This window comes from Streptopelia decaocto, assembly GCF_964273445.1.
Source record: "Streptopelia decaocto genome assembly, chromosome: 1".
NCBI classification, from domain to species: domain Eukaryota; kingdom Metazoa; phylum Chordata; class Aves; order Columbiformes; family Columbidae; genus Streptopelia; species Streptopelia decaocto.
This window is the reverse complement of record NC_138663.1, coordinates 70,281,396-70,301,549: the sequence shown is the minus strand read 5'-3', so window position 1 is coordinate 70,301,549 and position 20,154 is coordinate 70,281,396. Positions and strand designations below refer to the sequence as shown.

At 36.6% G+C, this 20,154-nt stretch overlaps 1 protein-coding gene across 5 annotated transcripts in view; it reads left to right on the top strand.

The window, feature by feature from the left end:
- Positions 1–14,162, top strand: part of CCDC91 (coiled-coil domain containing 91) — a 138,476-nt gene extending 124,314 nt beyond the window's left edge. For 4 of the 5 annotated variants that reach the window (XM_082043743.1, XM_082043740.1, XM_082043741.1 and 1 more), the window contains one exon: positions 13,041–14,162. In XM_082043743.1, coding sequence (XP_081899869.1) covers positions 13,041–13,163 — 123 coding nt within the window. In that variant the 3' untranslated portion in view covers positions 13,164–14,162. Of the gene's footprint in view, positions 1–3,269; positions 3,370–3,646; positions 3,770–13,040 lie in introns of those variants that run through there. The other variant, XR_014183169.1, reaches the window with a different exon arrangement.
- The last annotated feature ends 5,992 nt before the right edge of the window (positions 14,163–20,154 follow it).

The window sequence follows — 20,154 nt, the reverse complement described above, 5'->3', positions numbered from 1 at the left end:
TTTTCTTTCAAATTCAACTATATGCTTGTAACCAGATTTGTATTCGAATGGTTTGTATTTCACTGACATTTCTTAATTCAGAATTTTTAAGTATATATAAGCATGTATTTTGTTAACACAGCAACAGTTATAAATTTTCTTTTTTCAAATTAATCCATGTTATTTTGTACTAAATGCAAGGTTTAATCAGTTCAATATGATCAACTTGGATTAACTAAAGCTAAGCAAATCATGTGCAATTTTATTTTCTTAGTCATAGGCCAACAACAGTCCCTGTTGTACCATTCTTGTGGCACCGAGGGGATCCTAGAAAGTCTTAGTAACTTAATCATGGATGTGCTCAGTAAAGACATTTTGGCATGCAGCTGCAAGGCTGTCACATTGCAAGAGAGAAGAGTCAATTGTTCCACTCTAGTATTATTGTGAGTTCTTAGTGCAAAGATCAGAAGTCGGGTCAAGGTCTCTTCCTTCCCTAGATTTCTGTGATACCATTTCAATTACATTAGAAATGAGTCCCAAAGAGACAAAGACAGAATACAGAAGGACCTTTTTTCCATTGTGTTTCCATGACATGCAAGGACACTGTTGTGGTCTCCAGCTTTGTGTTTGCAAAGATCCAGAACTCACAGGCATTTTAATAAATATAATAAAATTAAAACAAACAAAAAAAAAACCACATACACACACACAAAAAAAACCCCCACAACAGTTGTGATCTGTATTATTTTTCTGTCCATACACCAGAACAGGATGAGCCTGGAATAGGCCCAGAGTAATTGCAGGGCCACCACAAAGTCCCATTACTTAACAGATCCTCTTGGCTCTACAGTTTTGAGAGGGAATTAATTTTTTTCTTTTGTTCAATGCACAAATAAAATGAGTAGATAGCTTTGTGTGTAACGATGGCTTATTCTGTTCGTAAATGTGTTTTGCTACAGTATCACAGTATCACAGTATGTTTGGGATTGGAAGGGACCTCGGAAGATCATCTAGTCCAATCCCCCTGCTGGAGCAGGAACACCTAGGTGAGGTCGCACAGGAACATGTCCAGGCGGGTTTTGAATGTCTCCAGAGAAGGAGACTCCACCACTTCCCTGGGCAGCCTGTTCCAGTGCTCTGTCACCCTCACTGAGAAGAAGTTTCTTCTCAAATTTAAGTGGAACCTCTTGTGTTCCAGCTTGATCCCATTACCCCTTGTCCTATCATTGTTTGCCACCGAGAAGAGCCTGGCTCCATCCCCATGGCACTCACCCTTTATATATTTATAAACATTAATAAGGTCCCCCCTTAGTCTCCTCTTCTCCAAACTAAAGAGACCCAGCTCCCTCAGCCTTTCTTCATAAGGGAGGTGCTCCACTCCCTTAATCATCTTCGTTGCCCTATGCTGGACCCTCTCCAGCAGTTCCCTGTCCTTCTTGAACTGAGGGGCCCAGAACTGGACACAATATTCCAGATGTGGTCTCACCAGGGTGGAGTAGAGGGGAAGGAGGACCTCTCTTGATCTACTAACCACCCCCCTTCTAATACACCCCAGGATGCCATTGGCCTTCCTGGCCACAAGGGCACAGTGCTGGCTCATGGTCATCCTGTTGTCCACCAGGAGCCCCAGGTCCCTTTCCCCTACACTGCTCTCTAATATGTAATCTCCCAACCTATACTGGAACCTGGGGTTGTTCCTGCCCAGATGCAGGACTCTACACTTGCCCTTGTTAAATTTCATTAGGTTATTCCCCTACAGCTGAGGATTATTCAGAGTTCAGTGTTTGTTTGAGTTTTTCTGTACTGCGTCTCATTTACGCCCAAGTCCTTTTATGTGGAAGTACTTTAACCTCTGTAGTTTTATCTGCTTGCTTTTTTTTGTTGGGTTTTTAGCTGGGGAATAATTGGAAACATTTCAGAACTGGTTATATGCAGAAATTTTCAAGCCATTTTTATCTTTTATCTTGCAGCTTCTTTGCTTTATTTTTCAGGTATGTCTTTTACTGTTTTTACCCTTCTGCTGAACTGTGATTTAAAAAATAAATGGGAAAGTTGGCCTTACCGTATGTGTTTTGATGGGTCTTTCCTATGATTTTTCCTGTAATTGGATTTCTGCAGCAAAGCGAGATCAAAATTTGAGACTCAATCAAGTTGTCTGTGAAGCTAAAGAAACATGTCAAAAAGTAGATTTTCTTACCTACAGCCATAGTAAGATTAGATAGATGAAGCAACATGATGTAGTTTCCTGTTTACTTATTTGTATTCAAGTCAGTGTGAATAATAAAAAGACTAAGCAGTCTTTACCCATGTGTTAGAAATTCAGCAAGATGCTTCAGTGACTTAAATATATATATAGTTAATATGTATAGATGTTGTTTTTCTGCTTTGGCTGCAGACTACTGACTCATATTGTTTGCTCAGGGATATTTTTTTCTCTCTTGCTCTCCCCCTCCCTGCCCTGCTTAGCAGTGGTTTCTTGTTTTTGTTTTAATAGTGTAAAATAAGGTATTCTCAAGGTAAAAAGCTACCATTCTGTTTGCAGTTGCACATCCTTGATGTTATTCTTTCACTCCAAAGCCTTAATACAAATCTGCATCTGGAAAAGAAGCAGAATAGCTCGTCTAGTAACCAAAGGAAGCTGCTTTGGCCAATGTACTATATTCATGTTGTTGAGAAGTCTCTGCTGGCTGGCGGTTGCAGAAGTAATTTGGAGTTGTGCAGGGCATAATGCCTGCAGATGATTATGTTTTGCTGGTGATATTTTTTCTCCTCCTTTAGAATCTTCTGTTTGTGGTGTTGTGACCTGCTGAGAGCCATGGGTTCTCAACCTGTGTATGTTTTAAAATAAGGAGGTCTTGTCTTTGATGACATTGTTGCAGCTGCAGCTTCAGGAAGTGATTCTCCAGCAGCTGTCCTCAATTTTGCTGCAGTAATTTGGCTTCAAATTCCAAACTGGGGTTTCCAGTAAAATGTGTCTGTCAGTAAAAAGCATTAGCAAAAGCTGCAATCCTCTCAATACTGAAGAAGTCCAGTACTAAGTGCGGTCTCAAAAATGCCTATCTGAATAGTAGAAAATTAATTTTCTGTTCCCTGAACCTCAATGCTAAATTACTTATTTTAATGCATATATGTGCTTACCCCTGACCTAATGCTAAATTTATCACAGATTCACTGCAGGGTGAATTTACTTGTTGAATTTGTTCATGTGGATCCATCGATTTTAATCTAGAATGATAATTTTAGAAAGATACCTGTATTTCATGTGATATAATCTCTGCCTATGTCATCAGGTATATACTGTTTCATCCTGTCACAACTTAAAATTGAAGCTTCATTAAAATGAAAACCGAAAACCTGACTGTTAAATCAAGTGTTCCTCAAAACGAAGAGGTAAAATTTTTCCCATGCTGCTTCAGTATGTACCAAACTCCAGTGTGTTGTTAGAGGACACGTTGCTTTAGAGATAACTAATGGCATATAGTATCACATTTTCATAGCAGCCTTCAGATAATCATGATATATCTCCAGTGTTCTTGATATCTAAGTAGAATAACTACAGTCTTAACTCCTTATGTTGTCTGTAGGTTCAGCTTTGTGTATAACATTGTTTTTCACCTCCCAGTTTAAAACAGTGATTCTCTGTGATGTCTATTATATTTCTTCTTAGAGGCAAGGAAATGGTGCTTCTGGTGACTCCCCTATTGATGAAGAATCATATAGTTATTCAGAACACACTCATGGTAACAAAATATCAGTTATACAACTGCAGAAAGATTTACTCTATAGTTGCCCAGTCATGCACATTATTAGGATAGTTTGGGTTTTTTTAGTTTGTATCCACTGCAAACACTTGATGCAAGGATTATTTATGTTTACATACTTATTCCATGATGCTGTTAGAGACCTTCCCACAGTAATAAAATATATTGTTCTTATTAATATCTTTATTTGTTGTTTGCTTTTCAGTTAGGCTTAAGTAATCTAGTTCTGTAGATACCATCTCAATACCGTGAGGCAATTCTGTGAGCATGACTCACCATGAGCCCATCAGATAACAATTTTTAATTGGTTTGATAATAGCAGCAATTTATATATGTAGGAAAATATTTGTTGCTTTTAACCAAACATGCTTACCCTTGAGTAATTTGGAACGTGTGTGCATCCTGACAAGTGAAACAGATCTTTGGTACCAGACTTAGCACCCAACCCTGCAGCCAGGGCTTTTCAGAAAGCACAGTCTGATAGTCTTTAGGCACTTTCCTGTAGAGATGGTAATTTGCGGTTATGAAGCTCCACGGAAGCCCTGTGTAAGCTCTGCCAAGTCATTTGTAGCCATATAAAAGCAGCATGTGATCGTGCCTAAGACTGACTTGCGTACTTAAAACAGTTCAAGATTTAAAAAAACACAAAACACAAGCAAGCAACCCTCCCACACACTATTAAGGACTTCTACCCTCTATGAGGACTCAAGATCTGACAAGCCCAGATAGAAAGCAATCTGAGTCACTTACAAATCCTTTATTTAGGTGCAGTTATACAGGGTGTTTCAAAAAGATGGACCAAATTTGGTATTTTACTGCTTTGAAATTGGTTCAATCTTTTTGAAACATCCTGTGTAGCCCTAGTTCCTTCTTCCGTATCAGAGGAGGTGATCTGATGAATCCAGCCCTTAGTTATATTGCAATTAGTCTTCTGCTTTGTGCCTACCTTGTGGGGACTGTTATCTAGTGGATATCAGAAGCTGTACAAACACTTGCCAGACTTGAGATGCTGAGTATGAACAGGGATAACAGAAACATTTTGAATAAAGAGAGGACCAGAATATCTGTGATTTGTGCCCATGTTGTTTTTTTTTTTCATTCTCACAACTGGTAGAAAATTTTATGCCTGGAGGAAAATATGAATTGGTTCTGTGTGGCATAACATGTGGGAAGTTGATTTTATTTGAAACTAGACTGGTCTAAGCCAGTGTTACTCAGCCTGTGGTCTATAAAACATTAGAAGCAGTCTGCAAAATAATTCCCTGTTTTTCTCTTTTATGAATTCAAATATAAGCATTTTTCATTTAATGTACAGGTACCAAATTTAGTTGTTTTCTTATTTATTTTAGTAGTGGATCTGATCTTTGCTTTCCTAATTTTTATTGTCTATTTAATACTCTTCAGTCATTAAACAAGAGAAGTGCACAAGGTGGTGTTATAGTTTTGGGGGTTTTTTTAATTTATAAAGACAAGCAGGATGTATTGACACTGAAGATAGTGCGTGTTTTTGTAGAGGTTTCCTCATAAGAGGGAACCAGAAATGGCAGAGTGCACTTTGTTTCAATACCTGTAAGTAGAAGTGAATTTTAACAACTTCATAATTCCCTGTAGCTTTCTTTGGCAGCATTATAACATCCTATGATCTTGGAAAGAACAATTAAAGGCTGCGTATATGGATATGTGCACAGTGGAATATCATTCCTCAACAGTGAGAAGGGAAAGATCAGTATAAAAACCAAAACAAAACAGTCTGAATTCCTTCTTATATTTAATCAGCATTTTCCTTGCATCCGATATTAAGCTGTGATGAAGAAACTTGTTTTCTACATGTTCAGCAAGTTTTTACGAAAGCTTTTTCTTGGGAAACCTTTAAAAATTGATGAGATTTGTGTCCACGTAATATACTTGGGTGACTTTAATAGTGGTAGAGGCCCTACTGTGGTCAGTTTTGCCCCTACGTGTCCAAATGTTTGCAGCTTCATGTCCTCAGTTTGTAAGATTACACAAGTGCATTTCATTGTATAAGGCAATGCTTAAGTACTGTTTGCATATGTGTCTGTGTGTTTGTCATAAGTATGTTGAATCTGATTGCTAGACCAATCAGCCATTGTAGTAGCAATTATGGTAACTCAATCTATTTAATGTATGACAATAGTCTATAAATAACTTGGTCAAGGAATCCTATGTTCCTAATCTGTTAAGCAGGTAGGTCACCCCAGACACTGCTCACGTGTTTCTATACATAAGTATTTCCATTATTGTTTTAGTACATTTAGATAATGCCCATTTTTCACCTTCTGCAGTAGTCTGAGGAGGTACTACAGCTATTTTTAGTTCCTTTGTGCACTCTGTATAGTTTCCTTGATTGAAATAAAATTTCCTTCTCTTATTTATATGAGGGAAAGTTAGTATTTTCTTACATTCCTGTGTCCAGCTGGGAGACAGTGGAGATTCTGAGAGGGTTGACAGGGTGTTTTCCCACCACCTTTGGCAGACTAGGCAAATCTGTTTTAAAGATGTGTCCAACATATGGTATTATTTTAATGGCTTCACTGATCAAGTTCAGAGCATATAATCCTAAAGGTTTAGAAGCTGCAGCATTATTTATTTAAGGAGAAAGAAGCATTTTCACATGGCAATATAATTTATTAAACATCACTCTTTCCTAGAGGTTCAGACTTGAACACTGATGTCTTTCTAATGTGTAGCAGATACTGTATAAATTACAGCCATGAAGAATCTTGTTTTTATATACTTACTAAGTGTTATCAATAGTAGAAATACACAGGTGGACAGACAAAAATGTCCTGTTCTGGGATTAACTCTAAAATAAGCTCTGCTACACATATGTACCATATGGATCTGTTTTCCTTCTCATCCATTATAGAAATGAGAGGAAGTAGTTCATTGTTTTCTCATCCAACTTGCAGATTTGCAGGTTCCTCAAGGTAATAATTTTTTTATATGGTCTCTTTAATGTGCTAGGGAATTTTTTGAAGCCTTCTGTTGAATCTCTGGGGAGAAGTTCATGTTAGTGCACTGGGGTACCTTTCTGAGCCTATAGTTTTACTAGAAAATATAATCACATAGCTGAAATTCTGCAACTACTTTTTTTTTTTCAGAATCCTATTGGACTCATTCACTAGTGTGGATTAGTTGCATGAAGAAAAAAAACCAATAAAACCTACATGGTATAAAAATTGTACCAAGCGAACCCCTCACATTTGATTTTTCCTCAAAGAGGGATGTCAAATATGAGAAGATATTTGTGAGTCTGTAGTTACACTGTAATGTTCTGCTGAACACTGGGTTTGCTAGCCAGTTAGTTTCTTACTTTGTTAGTACAGTATATGTGGAGAATATTAACGCTAAGTTGCAATAGTCCATTTCAATGGATTATTACACACCATGAATGGGAGCAGGAGGAGTCTACCAAAGCCAAGGTTTTAGTCATAAAAGAAAACCCATCATTTTTCAGGAATAATTTTTCTCTAGAAGTGTTTAGAAAGTGCCTACAGATTTAAAATGCAGTCATTTATCCACTTAGCACTGAAGTTCAGGCCATTATTCAGAAAGGCCAGAACTGTATTTTGTAAAGCAGACTGGACTGATGCTAAAATGATTTAAAGAAAATATTATGTATTAGTACAGATGTACATATAATTAGGACAAACAGAAATACCTAAATGTGAGTTCAATTGGAACATCGATGGTTGACTCTAAGCAAGCAGTTGCATTACATCTGGATTAACTGCTCAATGGGCAACCCAGTATATTTTTAACATCATATTGGCTATGTGGAATGAAATTATCAAAAAATCATAATCTGAAGTATGTTTATAATCATTTGTTAATTTATATTTACTGTGGGTTTTTTTTTAAAAAAAGTTCTTTAGTTAGTTAATTCATAAAATAGAAAACAATATGGAAAATAAAAAGTAGGAATTATAGTTAGTTGGCAAACAGCAAATAGACAAAGCTTTTCTATATTTATCAATAATGAAAAAACAGAGAGAAATAGAAGATCAAATTTGACAAATATTGCCAAAAAAATCTACAATGTTAAAATGTCTCCTTGCCTACTGAACATTACTTAGAAAAGGGACAGGAAACATATAGGGTGGCTCCTACTACTAGTCCCTTGAAAAAAAATGTAATAGTGCTATGACGATGTCTATAAATACTTGTGGCTAATCAATACTCAACGTCAAATAATTACGTTGGTAATAAATCCTATTCAACAGCTAAGAAGCAGCTGCTTGTAAACACTAAATAAATGGAAAGCGTTTATATCAGCCTCACTCATCTGGGCCTACTAAATGCCATCTTCAGAACACATTCTCTTACACATCAGTCTCTTGTGTTTTCAGTTCCCTTAAGCATTCATTTTGCATTTGAATGTTTTCTTGATATACAACTTTGCATGAGTTTTATAAGAAATTAGCAAGACTCAAAAGCTGATTTCTGATTTTCTGATCTCTAAGGAAAGTGCTCTGCTTCATTAAATTATATTGGCATGATTATTTTTTATTTTACAGTGTACATATGTGTGATCAACTATGAAAAATACCAGTAATACAAGTAAAATTAAAAATTTCTTACTCAACAGCTTTGCTCTTTTTAATCTCTCGTCATCCTATTTGTTGAATCTCATTATAAAAAGAAGATTGCAACTTTTACTCGTTAGTATTACAGAACCAGAATAGTGAGCTGAACTGTATTTGAATACATTACTCATCAGATTATCTTTTGAAGTACAGGCAAATTGTTCAATCCATATTTTTATAATTTTTCTACATCTATCAATATATTTGGTTTTGAAAATTTTATTGTCTGAGGAACAATTTGGAAAAACACACTTTAAAACATCTTGCTGTTCATACAAAAGGAACAATTCAAGCGCCACATGTAACATTAATTTTGCTTTCTTCACTTTTCTGGGTGATCTTCAGACCACAGTGAGACTAATAATGAAACATGTCTTTACTATGGTGAGATCAGAATTTTATCCTTAAATCTTCAGTAATAAACCTAAAACTATATTTTCCATAAGATATTTTATTAGTTACTAGTCATGCATAATATAATTCTGACAGGTAGCAGTTATTTATAGTGTTCTGACTGGGTTTCTCTTCTAGCAATTTGAAATTTTGAACAGGTTGGAGCATATTTAATAGAGGAAGCCAAGTGCATATGCCATGAAAATATAGCTATTTACAGGTAGATGTTACCAGGGGAAAATATGAAGGATATGCATGCTCCATTATTTATGTGGCAAATTATTTTGCACTTCCATTCCATTTTACAGAAAATCCGAGCTGCACGCGATAAAAGCTAAGAAAACATAGAGCTAAGAATCATTGTTGAGCAGTGGGTTTATGAAGTGATGCAGGGCAAGATGGATTGACTTTAAAGTAGAGCAGCCTGGGATGAAAGAAGTCACCTGGTGGCAGCATTCTGCACAGTTATGTGTGAGCCTTTCTTTTTATTTCCCAAGTCAAATTCCTGCATCCAGTGATAGGAGTTGTGCTGAGGCCTACGCCTCGCTTCAGGGCCTCCTTGCATGGCTCACAGGCACGTCATTCTGGATGGTCTAGGGATAATATGACTGAGGTGGGAACCCACAGGGAGTCTCATCCAGTTGTCTTTGGCCAGAAGGATGGTGGAATCATTCTTAGACCTTAAAAGTGGACTGAAGATTTAAAAAGAAGGGAAAAAATCCAGCAGTTAATGTGTTAGAATGTCCTGCAAGAATCAGCTCATTTATTGAAAATTAATGTCTCTCAATGACTGTAGGAGTTCCAGGAGTGGCATAGACCCTGGGGAGCTCAGGAACTATTTTTCCAAATCTTACATAGCCCATTCCTCAGTAGGTTCCATGCAAGTACATAGCAAAGCAACTTCTGGTTCTTAAAAAAAAAAAATCTGTACAGAGTTAAGAAGATACTGTTGAGTAACTTAAAATAATGAAGTTCAGAAACATTAAAACTTTGAGCTAATTAAACCTGTGCTAATAGGACACAATGTACAGAATAGGGAACTTTGAACTGGATAGCTTTCACATGGTGGAAGAGAATCATTGACTAGTAACAACAATGATGGTACAAGGTAAAAAATTGCCTTCTCACGTGGAAGATCTGGACCAACACAGTGCATTTTTCAGTATCTATAGAATTAGAACATTTGGGATGGTTTGGTTGTGCAAATGCTCAATCCCTAATATGTTACTCATACAGATTACATTTGCATATGAGTCACATTTAGTTTGAATTTGCCAGATGTATGAGATCATTCCATGAAGTGAACAGGACCTAAAAATATAGAGGAAAGGCTGTTTAGAAAAACAAGATTTAAAATGCCTTACTTACATATTTTCACATCTTATGGTATATTATGCAAGCAGAAGCACAGCAATGTTGAGACACTGTTCAGAAAAAAGTGTCCATTGCTAACACTTCATTAAACAGTATATGACAAGACTTCATTGGTTTTGTTTCTGTTTCCCAGTCAATTTCTCTATTAACAGGAATGTTCTTCTTTTGAATACATTCAAATGTATCATTTTCAAAGCCAGCGTAATTTTGCTGCTTCTCATTTTGTGTTATGTGAAGATCCCGAGTCTTTTCAGGGTGTTCTATCATTTACTGCAGCATGGAATGTGCTGCTTAAGGCAAAGCTTATACATACACTGAGCAGACAAGGGGCAACTGAATTCTGAATTTTTATGTTATTGAATTTACATAAACTTTTAACAAGCAATAAACTTTTCTTATGCACAAAGGGAGACTACCAACTAGCCACTCGAGTTCAACAAAGACTCCTCTAATGTGTACTTAAGTCATTTGAGACTTGTAAAATCTTTCTTTTGAAGAAATTCTGTTTTGTTCATATTCCAGCCAATCACTGGACACATTAAACGTTTACATTGGTACTTGGTGAAATAAATTGAACTGTATACAATTTGAAATTGCTGCCTTAGTAAAGAAAGTTCACAGCAGTGTATCAGAACACGCACCTGGTGAGCTACTTCGATCTCTTTAAAGCAGAATCTGCAGGGAAAGGCTACAAGAAAAGAAAATGGAGAGTTTAACCAAACCTCAATGAAGAATTATCTGGGAGTATAGATGATATAATATGCAAAAAAGGAAAACAGCAAGAATCAGTTTCATGCTAAGCTCCTCTAAATGATATATCTACCAGAAGCAACAGAATTTGATGAGAATATGTTTAGAGAAAGAGGTTTCTCGTGTTCTTTAAGATGTAATGGATATTTTTTTATGAATTGCACTGTATCTGCCCATTCCTCAGACAAATATGGGTCATAAGCACAAAAACATCTGCAAGCTTTCCCATGAAAAATACTCTTTATATTCCAGTCCAGAGAAGAGGAAGGAGGCAAAATACCTTTCAAATCAGAAGAAATACACTGTCACAAGATTGTGTTTAGGTCGTTCATTTGTTCCAGACTGTCTTTTCTAGATACAACTTCTTCAGATCTTAATTTACTGTTTCTAAGTCTTCCCTTTTCTTGTCAGCAGCAGCTGTTACTTAAATATATTAAGAGCAGACTTTTCTGAAATTTGTTTGAACTAGATCTGCTTTAAAATCTGTTGTAAATCAGTGGACTGGGTTCACATCAGGCTACTCGTGGAGCACTACTGTCTGCTTTTGCTAAGACATACAGAAATTTGCGCAACAGCTGGAAATTTGCGGGAGAAGTAGAAGTACAAGCAGACATATTACTGAAGGAGAGTTTTATGATTCCGTGGCTTCTAGAAAATATGTGTATTTTCTGTTTGTGACTAGATTTGACACGTTCATTTCTGTTGAAACAAAATGCCAAAGTATTCCAACTACCAGAGCCTGGTTTTGTGTGTTAGAGGGGCTTAAAGAGCAGCAAAGCACAGAGTCATAAAAATGTTTAGCTTTGTGTATTTAGTCACAGCAGTGCAGCTATACCCTGAGCACATTTTCAAAGTGAAATGAGAAGGTGTCATTAACTTTGCCTTGCATTCTCTATTAATATATATTTTTTTTAAAGATTGTATCTGTTATAAAACGAAATGTCTGTTCAAGTGATTGTTAGAGCAACTAACTGAAGCGCTGAATGATGAGCATATATGTGCAGAGAGATACCATAGGATCAGAGTTTTTATTGAAAGCTATAATTAAAGCTGTGAGTGCTAGATGCGTGAGGCATGATATATTTTTTGAAGAAATGTGGCCATTTGCAGATGATTGCCACCAGTCTGCTCGACTAGTTCCTCTATTCTGCCAGGGCCATGTGGCCTCACAGTAGCGTTTTGCCAGTGTTATGGAGCTGGAGACATTGCTTGTGGTCTTATGCACAACAGTTTGACAGAGGCGCAGACCTGGACTTCTTACAAATTCTGTTGCTTCCTTTCTGTCGGGTGCCAGAACTTTTATGTCCTGTTAGCCTTGTACCACGACCTTTCAGTCTTACTCTGTGTCATTGTTATATATGTATTTTGTTAAATTTGTGGCTGATTGAAGGATAGTTAAGTTGAAAATATCTCTGAATTGCAATATTATTTGTTTGACATTTGAACTTTAGAATTCAAACGAAAGGAATTCTGCAGTGCATTTTATTTATTAACATTATAATGTTAGGAAAGTTCAAATACTTTTTGGTAAACCATGTTTGTAAGCCATTTATATGACATAACCTACCAAGTCTTGTTATTGTGGTCTTATCTTTTTGGTGGGGAAGAAAGGGCCATTGTCTTTACTGTAAGTAAATATATAGTTCACATTGTTTGACAGTAGGGGATTCCAAAGAAATGTTGGAATAAACAAAGTAGGCAGAAAATATTACCACTTTTCCTCTGGGAACTGTTTAAACATGATGCCATTTAAATTAACTGTAGACTTTGGATTTTTGAATATGCAGTTTTATGTAGTGTTTGCTTTAAAGCAGAAGCAGTATCTTTCATAAAAGTAAGAGCTGCTATTTTAAAAGATGTGGTGAGGATCTATCTAGTGGGACAGGTAGGCTGTTCAGCTTTTTCAAATTACTTGTGTAGAATTTGACAGCTGTTGGAAAGTTAGTTATAGCCTTATATACATTTTACTTTGAAGAAACTCAAATACGTCACTAAAAAGTTGTCACTAAATTGCACACATAGAAGTTACTTAGGTTCTTTTGTTGTTGTTGCATTTGGTTGTTGAATTTTTGTTCTTGAATATGGTTGAATTTTTGCTGCCAAACCCTGGCACTTATTTCCAGCTTTTCTTAAAGTTGATCTATCTTTTGTTTTGTTTTGGTTTTTATTTCAACAGCTTGATCTAGTTGTCCGTCAGAGAAATCTGCATAGTTTGGAACTTTTCCTCTCATGTGCACAGAAGCAGTTAAGCGTTTTATTAAAGGAAGAACCAGCCACTACAGAGGAAAACAGAGACTGACGTTCTCAGTACTGCTGATACTCTCTGATTTGTGAAGCTGCAAACCTCAATCCAGGAAATGATGAATATATTCTAATCTTTTGGGATTGTATCATTGATTCAAGATTGATCTTTTGTTTGTTTATTTATTTTACTACTGTTATCAGATTGCAAATATGGGGGGGGAGGGAAATCCTTGGAAAATTTTTTTCTATTTATGATATTTCTTCCATTGTATTTTCTAGTTCTAGATAGCTGCAGCAGTGATGAAAACGTTTCCCTGTTATGTCTGTTTTAAATTTGTCATCATGTCTTAATGTAATTTATCAGTGGTTTTGGTAATTTAAAATATCGAGAAAAACATTTAATTGAATATAGATACAAATGTACCTCTGTTTTCAAAATATATGCCCAAGTGCATTGCCTCCAGTGAGCCTGAGGAGCTTATTATTTCTTATTACTTTGATCTATAACAGAAGAATCAGTACTGAAACATAAAGTGTCATTCTTTAGTAATGTATGAACAACTGCAGCTCTTTTAATATAAAAGTTTAAAAACACTGCATCTTTTTAGAGTAGTACAAAGCATTGCCGTAGCCAATGTATGATACGTATTTTATTTCTGTTTTACAAAGCGAGTTTGATTCCAAAGTCCTTTTCTCATGAAAGTACGATTAATGTGACTGACCTCAGTTTCAGGAAGAAGATGTATGTAATTATGTGGAGACTGATACTGCACTGCCTCAGTGGAATTTCTGACAGAATAAGGAGTGCTGCTTGCTGACCTCAGATGCCCTTTCTAAACATGTGGAAGGAAGTAGAAAAACTCCTCACTGACATTATTGGACTTTGAATCAAGTCTTAGGTCTTTCTAGTCTTGCTGGTGGCAGCGTGGAGGGGGATTTCTGTGCCTACACTCTATTGATTGTAGATTTCAGACCTTAGTTATAAAAGAGTTCTGAATGAAATAAGAGAAAATAAATGTTCATGCTTAAGAATATAAATAAACTGACAATTATATCTCTTATGGTGAGCTTGTGATTCAATGGGGGACTTATCTGCATATTTTAGCGTGGTTCTTGTTATTCAGTTGTGTTTTGCTTTTTTTGTTTAGCTGGGGGTTTTTTGCATCAGCAGTCACTTTTCATAAGTGACTTTTTATAGAAATAAGGAAACACCAAATGGTTGAATATGTATTTGGCAGTATGAAATATGTATTGCAGAGAGTTTAAGTTTTTATTTAAATCTTTTTCTCTGCTTCAGTTTTATGATTAAAACCAAAAGTTTTGTATTCGGTAGGCAGAGGTTCACTGAGGAAGTAAATAATGCTGGTTTTACTAGGTGATGACCTCACCCTGCAAATGGATGAAAATTGAGTTGTCTTTTTCATATTTCTTGACTGACTGATCAGTTTCCATTTCTTCTGGCAGACAAAAAAATATTTTAGCCTTAATGAGTCATCTACTTATTTATCATTCTTAAGACAGTGAAATTCTTGCCTTTGTCAACTGCACTAAAGATGATACAGATGTCCATGTGTGGTTTTTTTGAAAGCAGAGATAGTGTAAAATCAAATTGATTGTCTACTACTGTCTCACAATCTACATTGAATTGTGGAAATGGTATGAGCAGATTCCAAGATGAACTTCAGTATTCTCGTTTTACTTCTAGGCCTGTAGATGGAATAGTATTCTTTTTTACTGAAGACCTCAAAGCATTCCTCATCAAAGCCAGAGCCTTAGTGGTACGTCAGCATTCTCCTAGTAAAGAGTTTTGCATTCTGACTTGCAACAATATGTAAAAGCACTTGTTGGAGAAACTTATGATTGGAGTCGGTAAGATTTCACTGGCAGCTGTGGTGTATCTTTCCTGTTAGAACATCATGTGTTGTTTAATCTCAGCTCTTGAATATTGTGATTGTCACAGAAAATGGTATGTATTTTTTCTTACCTTTGACAATTTGGGTCCTTTAATCTTTCTCTCTACCCTGAAAGCAGAACTGCAGAATTAGACCACAGACGTGTGAGATCAGATTGGGAGCTTGGATGGCGTTCAAAACTCCAAGTCTCAGACAAAAAATTTAGTTATCCATCAGAAAAAAACCTATCCATTATGCAAGCTTCAGAGTGTCCAATAACCTCCATCTTCTCCACATCGCATCCAAAGCTTTCAAGCTTAGTTTTATTATTCATTATTTCTGTGTAACTACAGGAGGATACAGTTTGTGGAAATGTTATATACATATATGATTATATACTTTATATTAGAAATAAATCGTAAATCTTTTTATGTAAAGATGTGTTTTAAGCAATCAGTTGTTGGTATTAAAAGTTACCTAAACCACAGGGTAACAGTAGATCCCAGTGTATATCACGGTGTATTTCACTGATGTCAGTCAGGCCCATTCTATTTTAACACTTCTACTTGATGATCTAGAACAAAGAAGATGATCAGAACAGTGGTGTTTGTAACTAATAGTTTACTAAGTTAATACTGAATATTGTGATATCATACAGTCCTACTGTATTTATATTATATTTCTGTATGTTTCTGTTGGCTCCCTATCTGCTTCCATTACAGAATTCTAGATCAGCTCTGAGACAGTGTGTACAAGTCATTAACAAAGAAGAAATAATTTGCCCACACACTTTTTGTGCACTGTCCATGGTTAAGATACAAGAATATTTGAAGTTTTGTCTTACTTTAAGAATCTCATTGACAAATGACACTTGAATTCCTTGAAGCATTGAATTCCTTCACTCCATCACAAGAAGGCAGAACAAAGTAAAAGCAGTAGTCATTCCAGAGGCTGAGATCACATTAGTGTTTTGAGATTTTTGTACATCTTTATATTGGCATGTAATCAAGAGCTGCCTCATGTCCTGCCAGCTCAGTAAATGGCAATGTTAATTCCTGACTGTCTGAAATTATCCGTGCAGACATGACCTTAAAGAGCCTAATCCCTGTTCACACTGAAACTCCCCTATAGCATTCTAGACCCTCCTGTTCCACTGTTTATTTCCTATGTCCACATATTTGAGCTTACAGATTTTTCCCCACCGCTTGGATAAAGGGAATATGTGATAAGATTTCATCCTGTTTCCTAGCAGGAAAAAGGCACCAATAAAAATAATTTATCAAGGGGACAGGTATAATTTATGCTCACTTTCAGATCATGTACAGTGTCAGTGCAGTCATCAAATGGACTTAATACAAATGTAAAATGAGCTGGATTGGGGCACACCCAATCAAACTTCCAGCTGGTTGGCTTTCCTGAAGGTCAGGTGGGTAGGTGGTAAAGCATAGAGCACAGCAGGGTCTGATGAGCCATTTACATCTTCCTGCCAACCCAGCTGCATTGCAGCCTACACTTAGCTACCTGAAATAGTTTCCTTAAACTAGTTTAGGTACTGTAAACTCAGTACAGGAGTGATAATTTGTGGATGAGATTGTCTAAAAAATATTTACCTGGCCATTCTGGATACCATAGAGAAAGATTTTATGGCATCTGTGGCATTCCTTTTTCATCAATGGATTCTAAATCTGCCAGAGAAACATTGGTCTGGAAAACACTTCTTACATGGGTATAATTTGGGCCTTCAATTCAATGCGCTTGCAGGAACCGATGAAACAAATGTTTTCTGTATTCTCTCCAAGAATAGTGTTCTTCTAAGGCTTCAAGAATCGATGGCTTATCCAGTAGTATAGCTTAAGCACAGTTTTCTTTATTAGTTTCCAAGCCTAAATAAAATTAATAATACTGCTGCTGAATTAAGGTCATGTTTGAACAGGTAAATATGATGGGGAGACCATCTGAGTTGCACTTTCTTTGGTGTAAATTTCGTATTTGCCTTCGGAAGCACATGCTTCGTTAGCTAAAGGAAAGCACTGAGGTGTGTAGACTTCTCATTGTAGACATTACCTAAGCAGTTCACTTGCCATGGTGATGTAGTAGCTAAAAATGCCCTCATCAGCCTCCCTCATACGTGGAGCAAAAGGTCAGTCTTGCTTTATGCCATTTATGCAGATGCACATTTGCCACATGCCACATGGTGTGTTATGGTGTTTACATTTCTTTGGGAAGTGTTGCCAGTATTACATTACTAAGACCTATAGTAATGTCCTGAAACTGGTTAGAGTCAGCCGTAGGTGCTGGTAACAACACAGCATTTAGCAACACAAAATAAAGGTGATTAATTTTTTTTAATTGATCTTGTTTATTGTATAGTGTGTATTTTAAACTTGTTGTATCACCGTTCAGTAATACAACATTCTCGTGATAATAATAATTGTTATTATTATCCCATAATAACAACAATTTCCTGTGACAGTTGTGGTGTCAGTATTTTATCTGCAACTTACATGCTGTTTAATTATAACATTTTTAATATGCGTCATAGATTCACATTTGTTTCTATTGCCTGTAATTCTTCACATTTCAGACTTACAAAACAGGCATTTTTTAGATGTTTTCCATTGTCCGGCATGGATAATATGATACACAAAGAAAGTATTGAATAAACACTCAGACTATTCTGCTTTTTTCGGATAGCATTTTTAAAGAGGTTAACAGCAAACAGTAGTGAAAAAATATGATGTTTATTAATACATAGATCCTAAAAATATAGTCATCCACAAAATGCTGCAAAATTTATAGAATCATAGAACAGAATCATAGAATAATTTTGGTTGGAAGAGACCCTCAAGACCATGCATTCCAACCATTAACCTAACACTGGCACTAAACTATGTCCCTAAGAAACTCATCTACACATCTTTTAAACACCTCCAGCGATGGTGACGCAACCACTTTCCTGGGCAACCTGTTCCAGTGCCTGACAACTCTTTCCATGAAGAAATTTTTCCTAATACCCAATGTAAAGCTCCCCTGGCACAACTTCACACTGTTTCCTTTTGTCCTATAACTTTTTACTTGGGAGAAGTGACCAACACCCTCTCTACTCCTTTCAGGTAGTTGTAGACAGCGGTAAGGTCTCCCCTCAGTCTCCTTCTCTCCAGGCTGAACAGCCCCAGTTCCCTCAGCCACTCCTCAGCAGACTTGTGCTCCAGACCCTTCACCAGCTTTGTTGCCCTTCTTTTAATGTGCTCCAGTACCTCAATGTCTTTCTCGTAGTGAGAGGCCGAAAACTGAACACAGTATTCAAGGGGGGGCCTCACCAGCACTGAGTACAGGGGGACAATCACTTCTCTAGTACTGCTGGCCACACTATTCCTGATACAAGCCAGGACGCTGGTGGCCTTTTTGGCCACCTGGACACACTGCTGGCTCATGTTCAGCTGCTGTTGACCAGCACCCCCAGATCCTTTTCTGCCAGGCAGCTTTCCAGCCACTCTTCCCTGAGCCTGCAGTGTTGGCTGGGATTATTGCAACCCAAGTTCAGGACGCAGCACTTGGCCTTGTTGAACCTCATACACTCAGCCTCAGTCCATCGATCCAGCTGGTACAGATGCCTCTGTAGAGCCTTCCTACCCTCCAGCAGATCAAGACTCCCACCCCAATTGGTGTCATCTGCAAATTTACTGAAGGTGCAGATATATATATATATATATGTTTTTATTTTTCAGATTTGATAATAAATCTGTATCAATAGCTATAGATCACCATCAGATGGCAAGTTATTGACATTCATTTTTTTTCTTCAGTTAAAATATTTTGTCTTCTCACAAAAGCCAATGGGATTTGCACCTTTCCGAGTTTGAAAATAAGCTTGTCTTAACTGATCCCTCTGCAGTATATTGGTAGAAGGCCCTTTAGCCAAGGGAGAAAGAGAATTGTTTTTACTGAGTGAACTTTGAAGGACGTTTCAGTTCTTGTACTACTACCAAAATAGGGCATCAGTTAAGTCTTCACATTGATCTTGCTACATAAATTTTCTGAAAGATAGCCGGTCATGATGATAAATGGCCAGTCTCTATTTTTGTGGCAATAATTTAAAAAAATCCATTACTTAAACATCCTGCTCCTTTATTGTGACTGTAGATTGCATATTTAGAAAGTGATGGTGAAGCTCTGGCTCCCAGAAAGTCAGCAGGAATTCTGCTGTTGTTTATGTCCAGCTCAAAGTTTCATCCTTCCTCACATTTTTTGCAATTGTGACTACAATGAATATAATGCACACAGCTTTGTTTTTTATGGTTCTGGAAATGTATTGAAAAATTATTTCAAGAGCAGATTTCATGATCAGTTATTTGAAGAAAACATCAGCGTTTGTTCTGTTCATGGTATAGTGAAGAGGAATAAGCTGTTGGCTGAGACATTGGTGAAGGGATACATGTGTCTCATTATTACTATACTACTGCTAAGAGGAAGATATTTTCATATTCTAGTTGAAATAAGCTACTTCTCCCTTGGTACATCAGAACTAATAGTGACTCTGTGGTATTCCCTACTGAAATGCCTAGAAAAAACGCCTTAGGTTATATCAACAAAATCACTATCACAAAGATATAAATCAGTCCATTTTAGTATCAAGCTTGACAGTAGTGAAAACATGAAGGTAAATGTAAGGCGCTACTCTTTTTTTTGTGCATCCCTTTAACTACTAGTTTTACTTGACAAAGAAAATGAGGTCATTATGAAATGCTCTATGGCCTGCAAATTCTGATGAAGTGTACAGCTGGATAGTAGCTTGATACTGGATGAATCTTAATAAGTTTGTCAGGGTTAAAGATTTGTACAAATGAGAGCATCTTGCTTTTTTATAGATTATTGTTAGAATAAGTCAAAATCTGTCCTGAAGTGTCAGTGGCCAAGGATTTCAGCAGTTGCCTGAATATAACAGAACTTCATTTGGTCTGTTTGAAACAATAACACTGACATTGGAAATCATGTTTATTTCAGAAAGCTGTCCATATGCAATTTTCCAGCTCTTGTGTCTTTAAGGTTTTTTTGTGTGTGTTTTTCATGTATTCCTTACCTTAGGGTAAAAGGAACAGTGTTTTCATAACTGTTTATTAGCATGATGGTGAAACAAAAGGAGGAGTTGTAAGC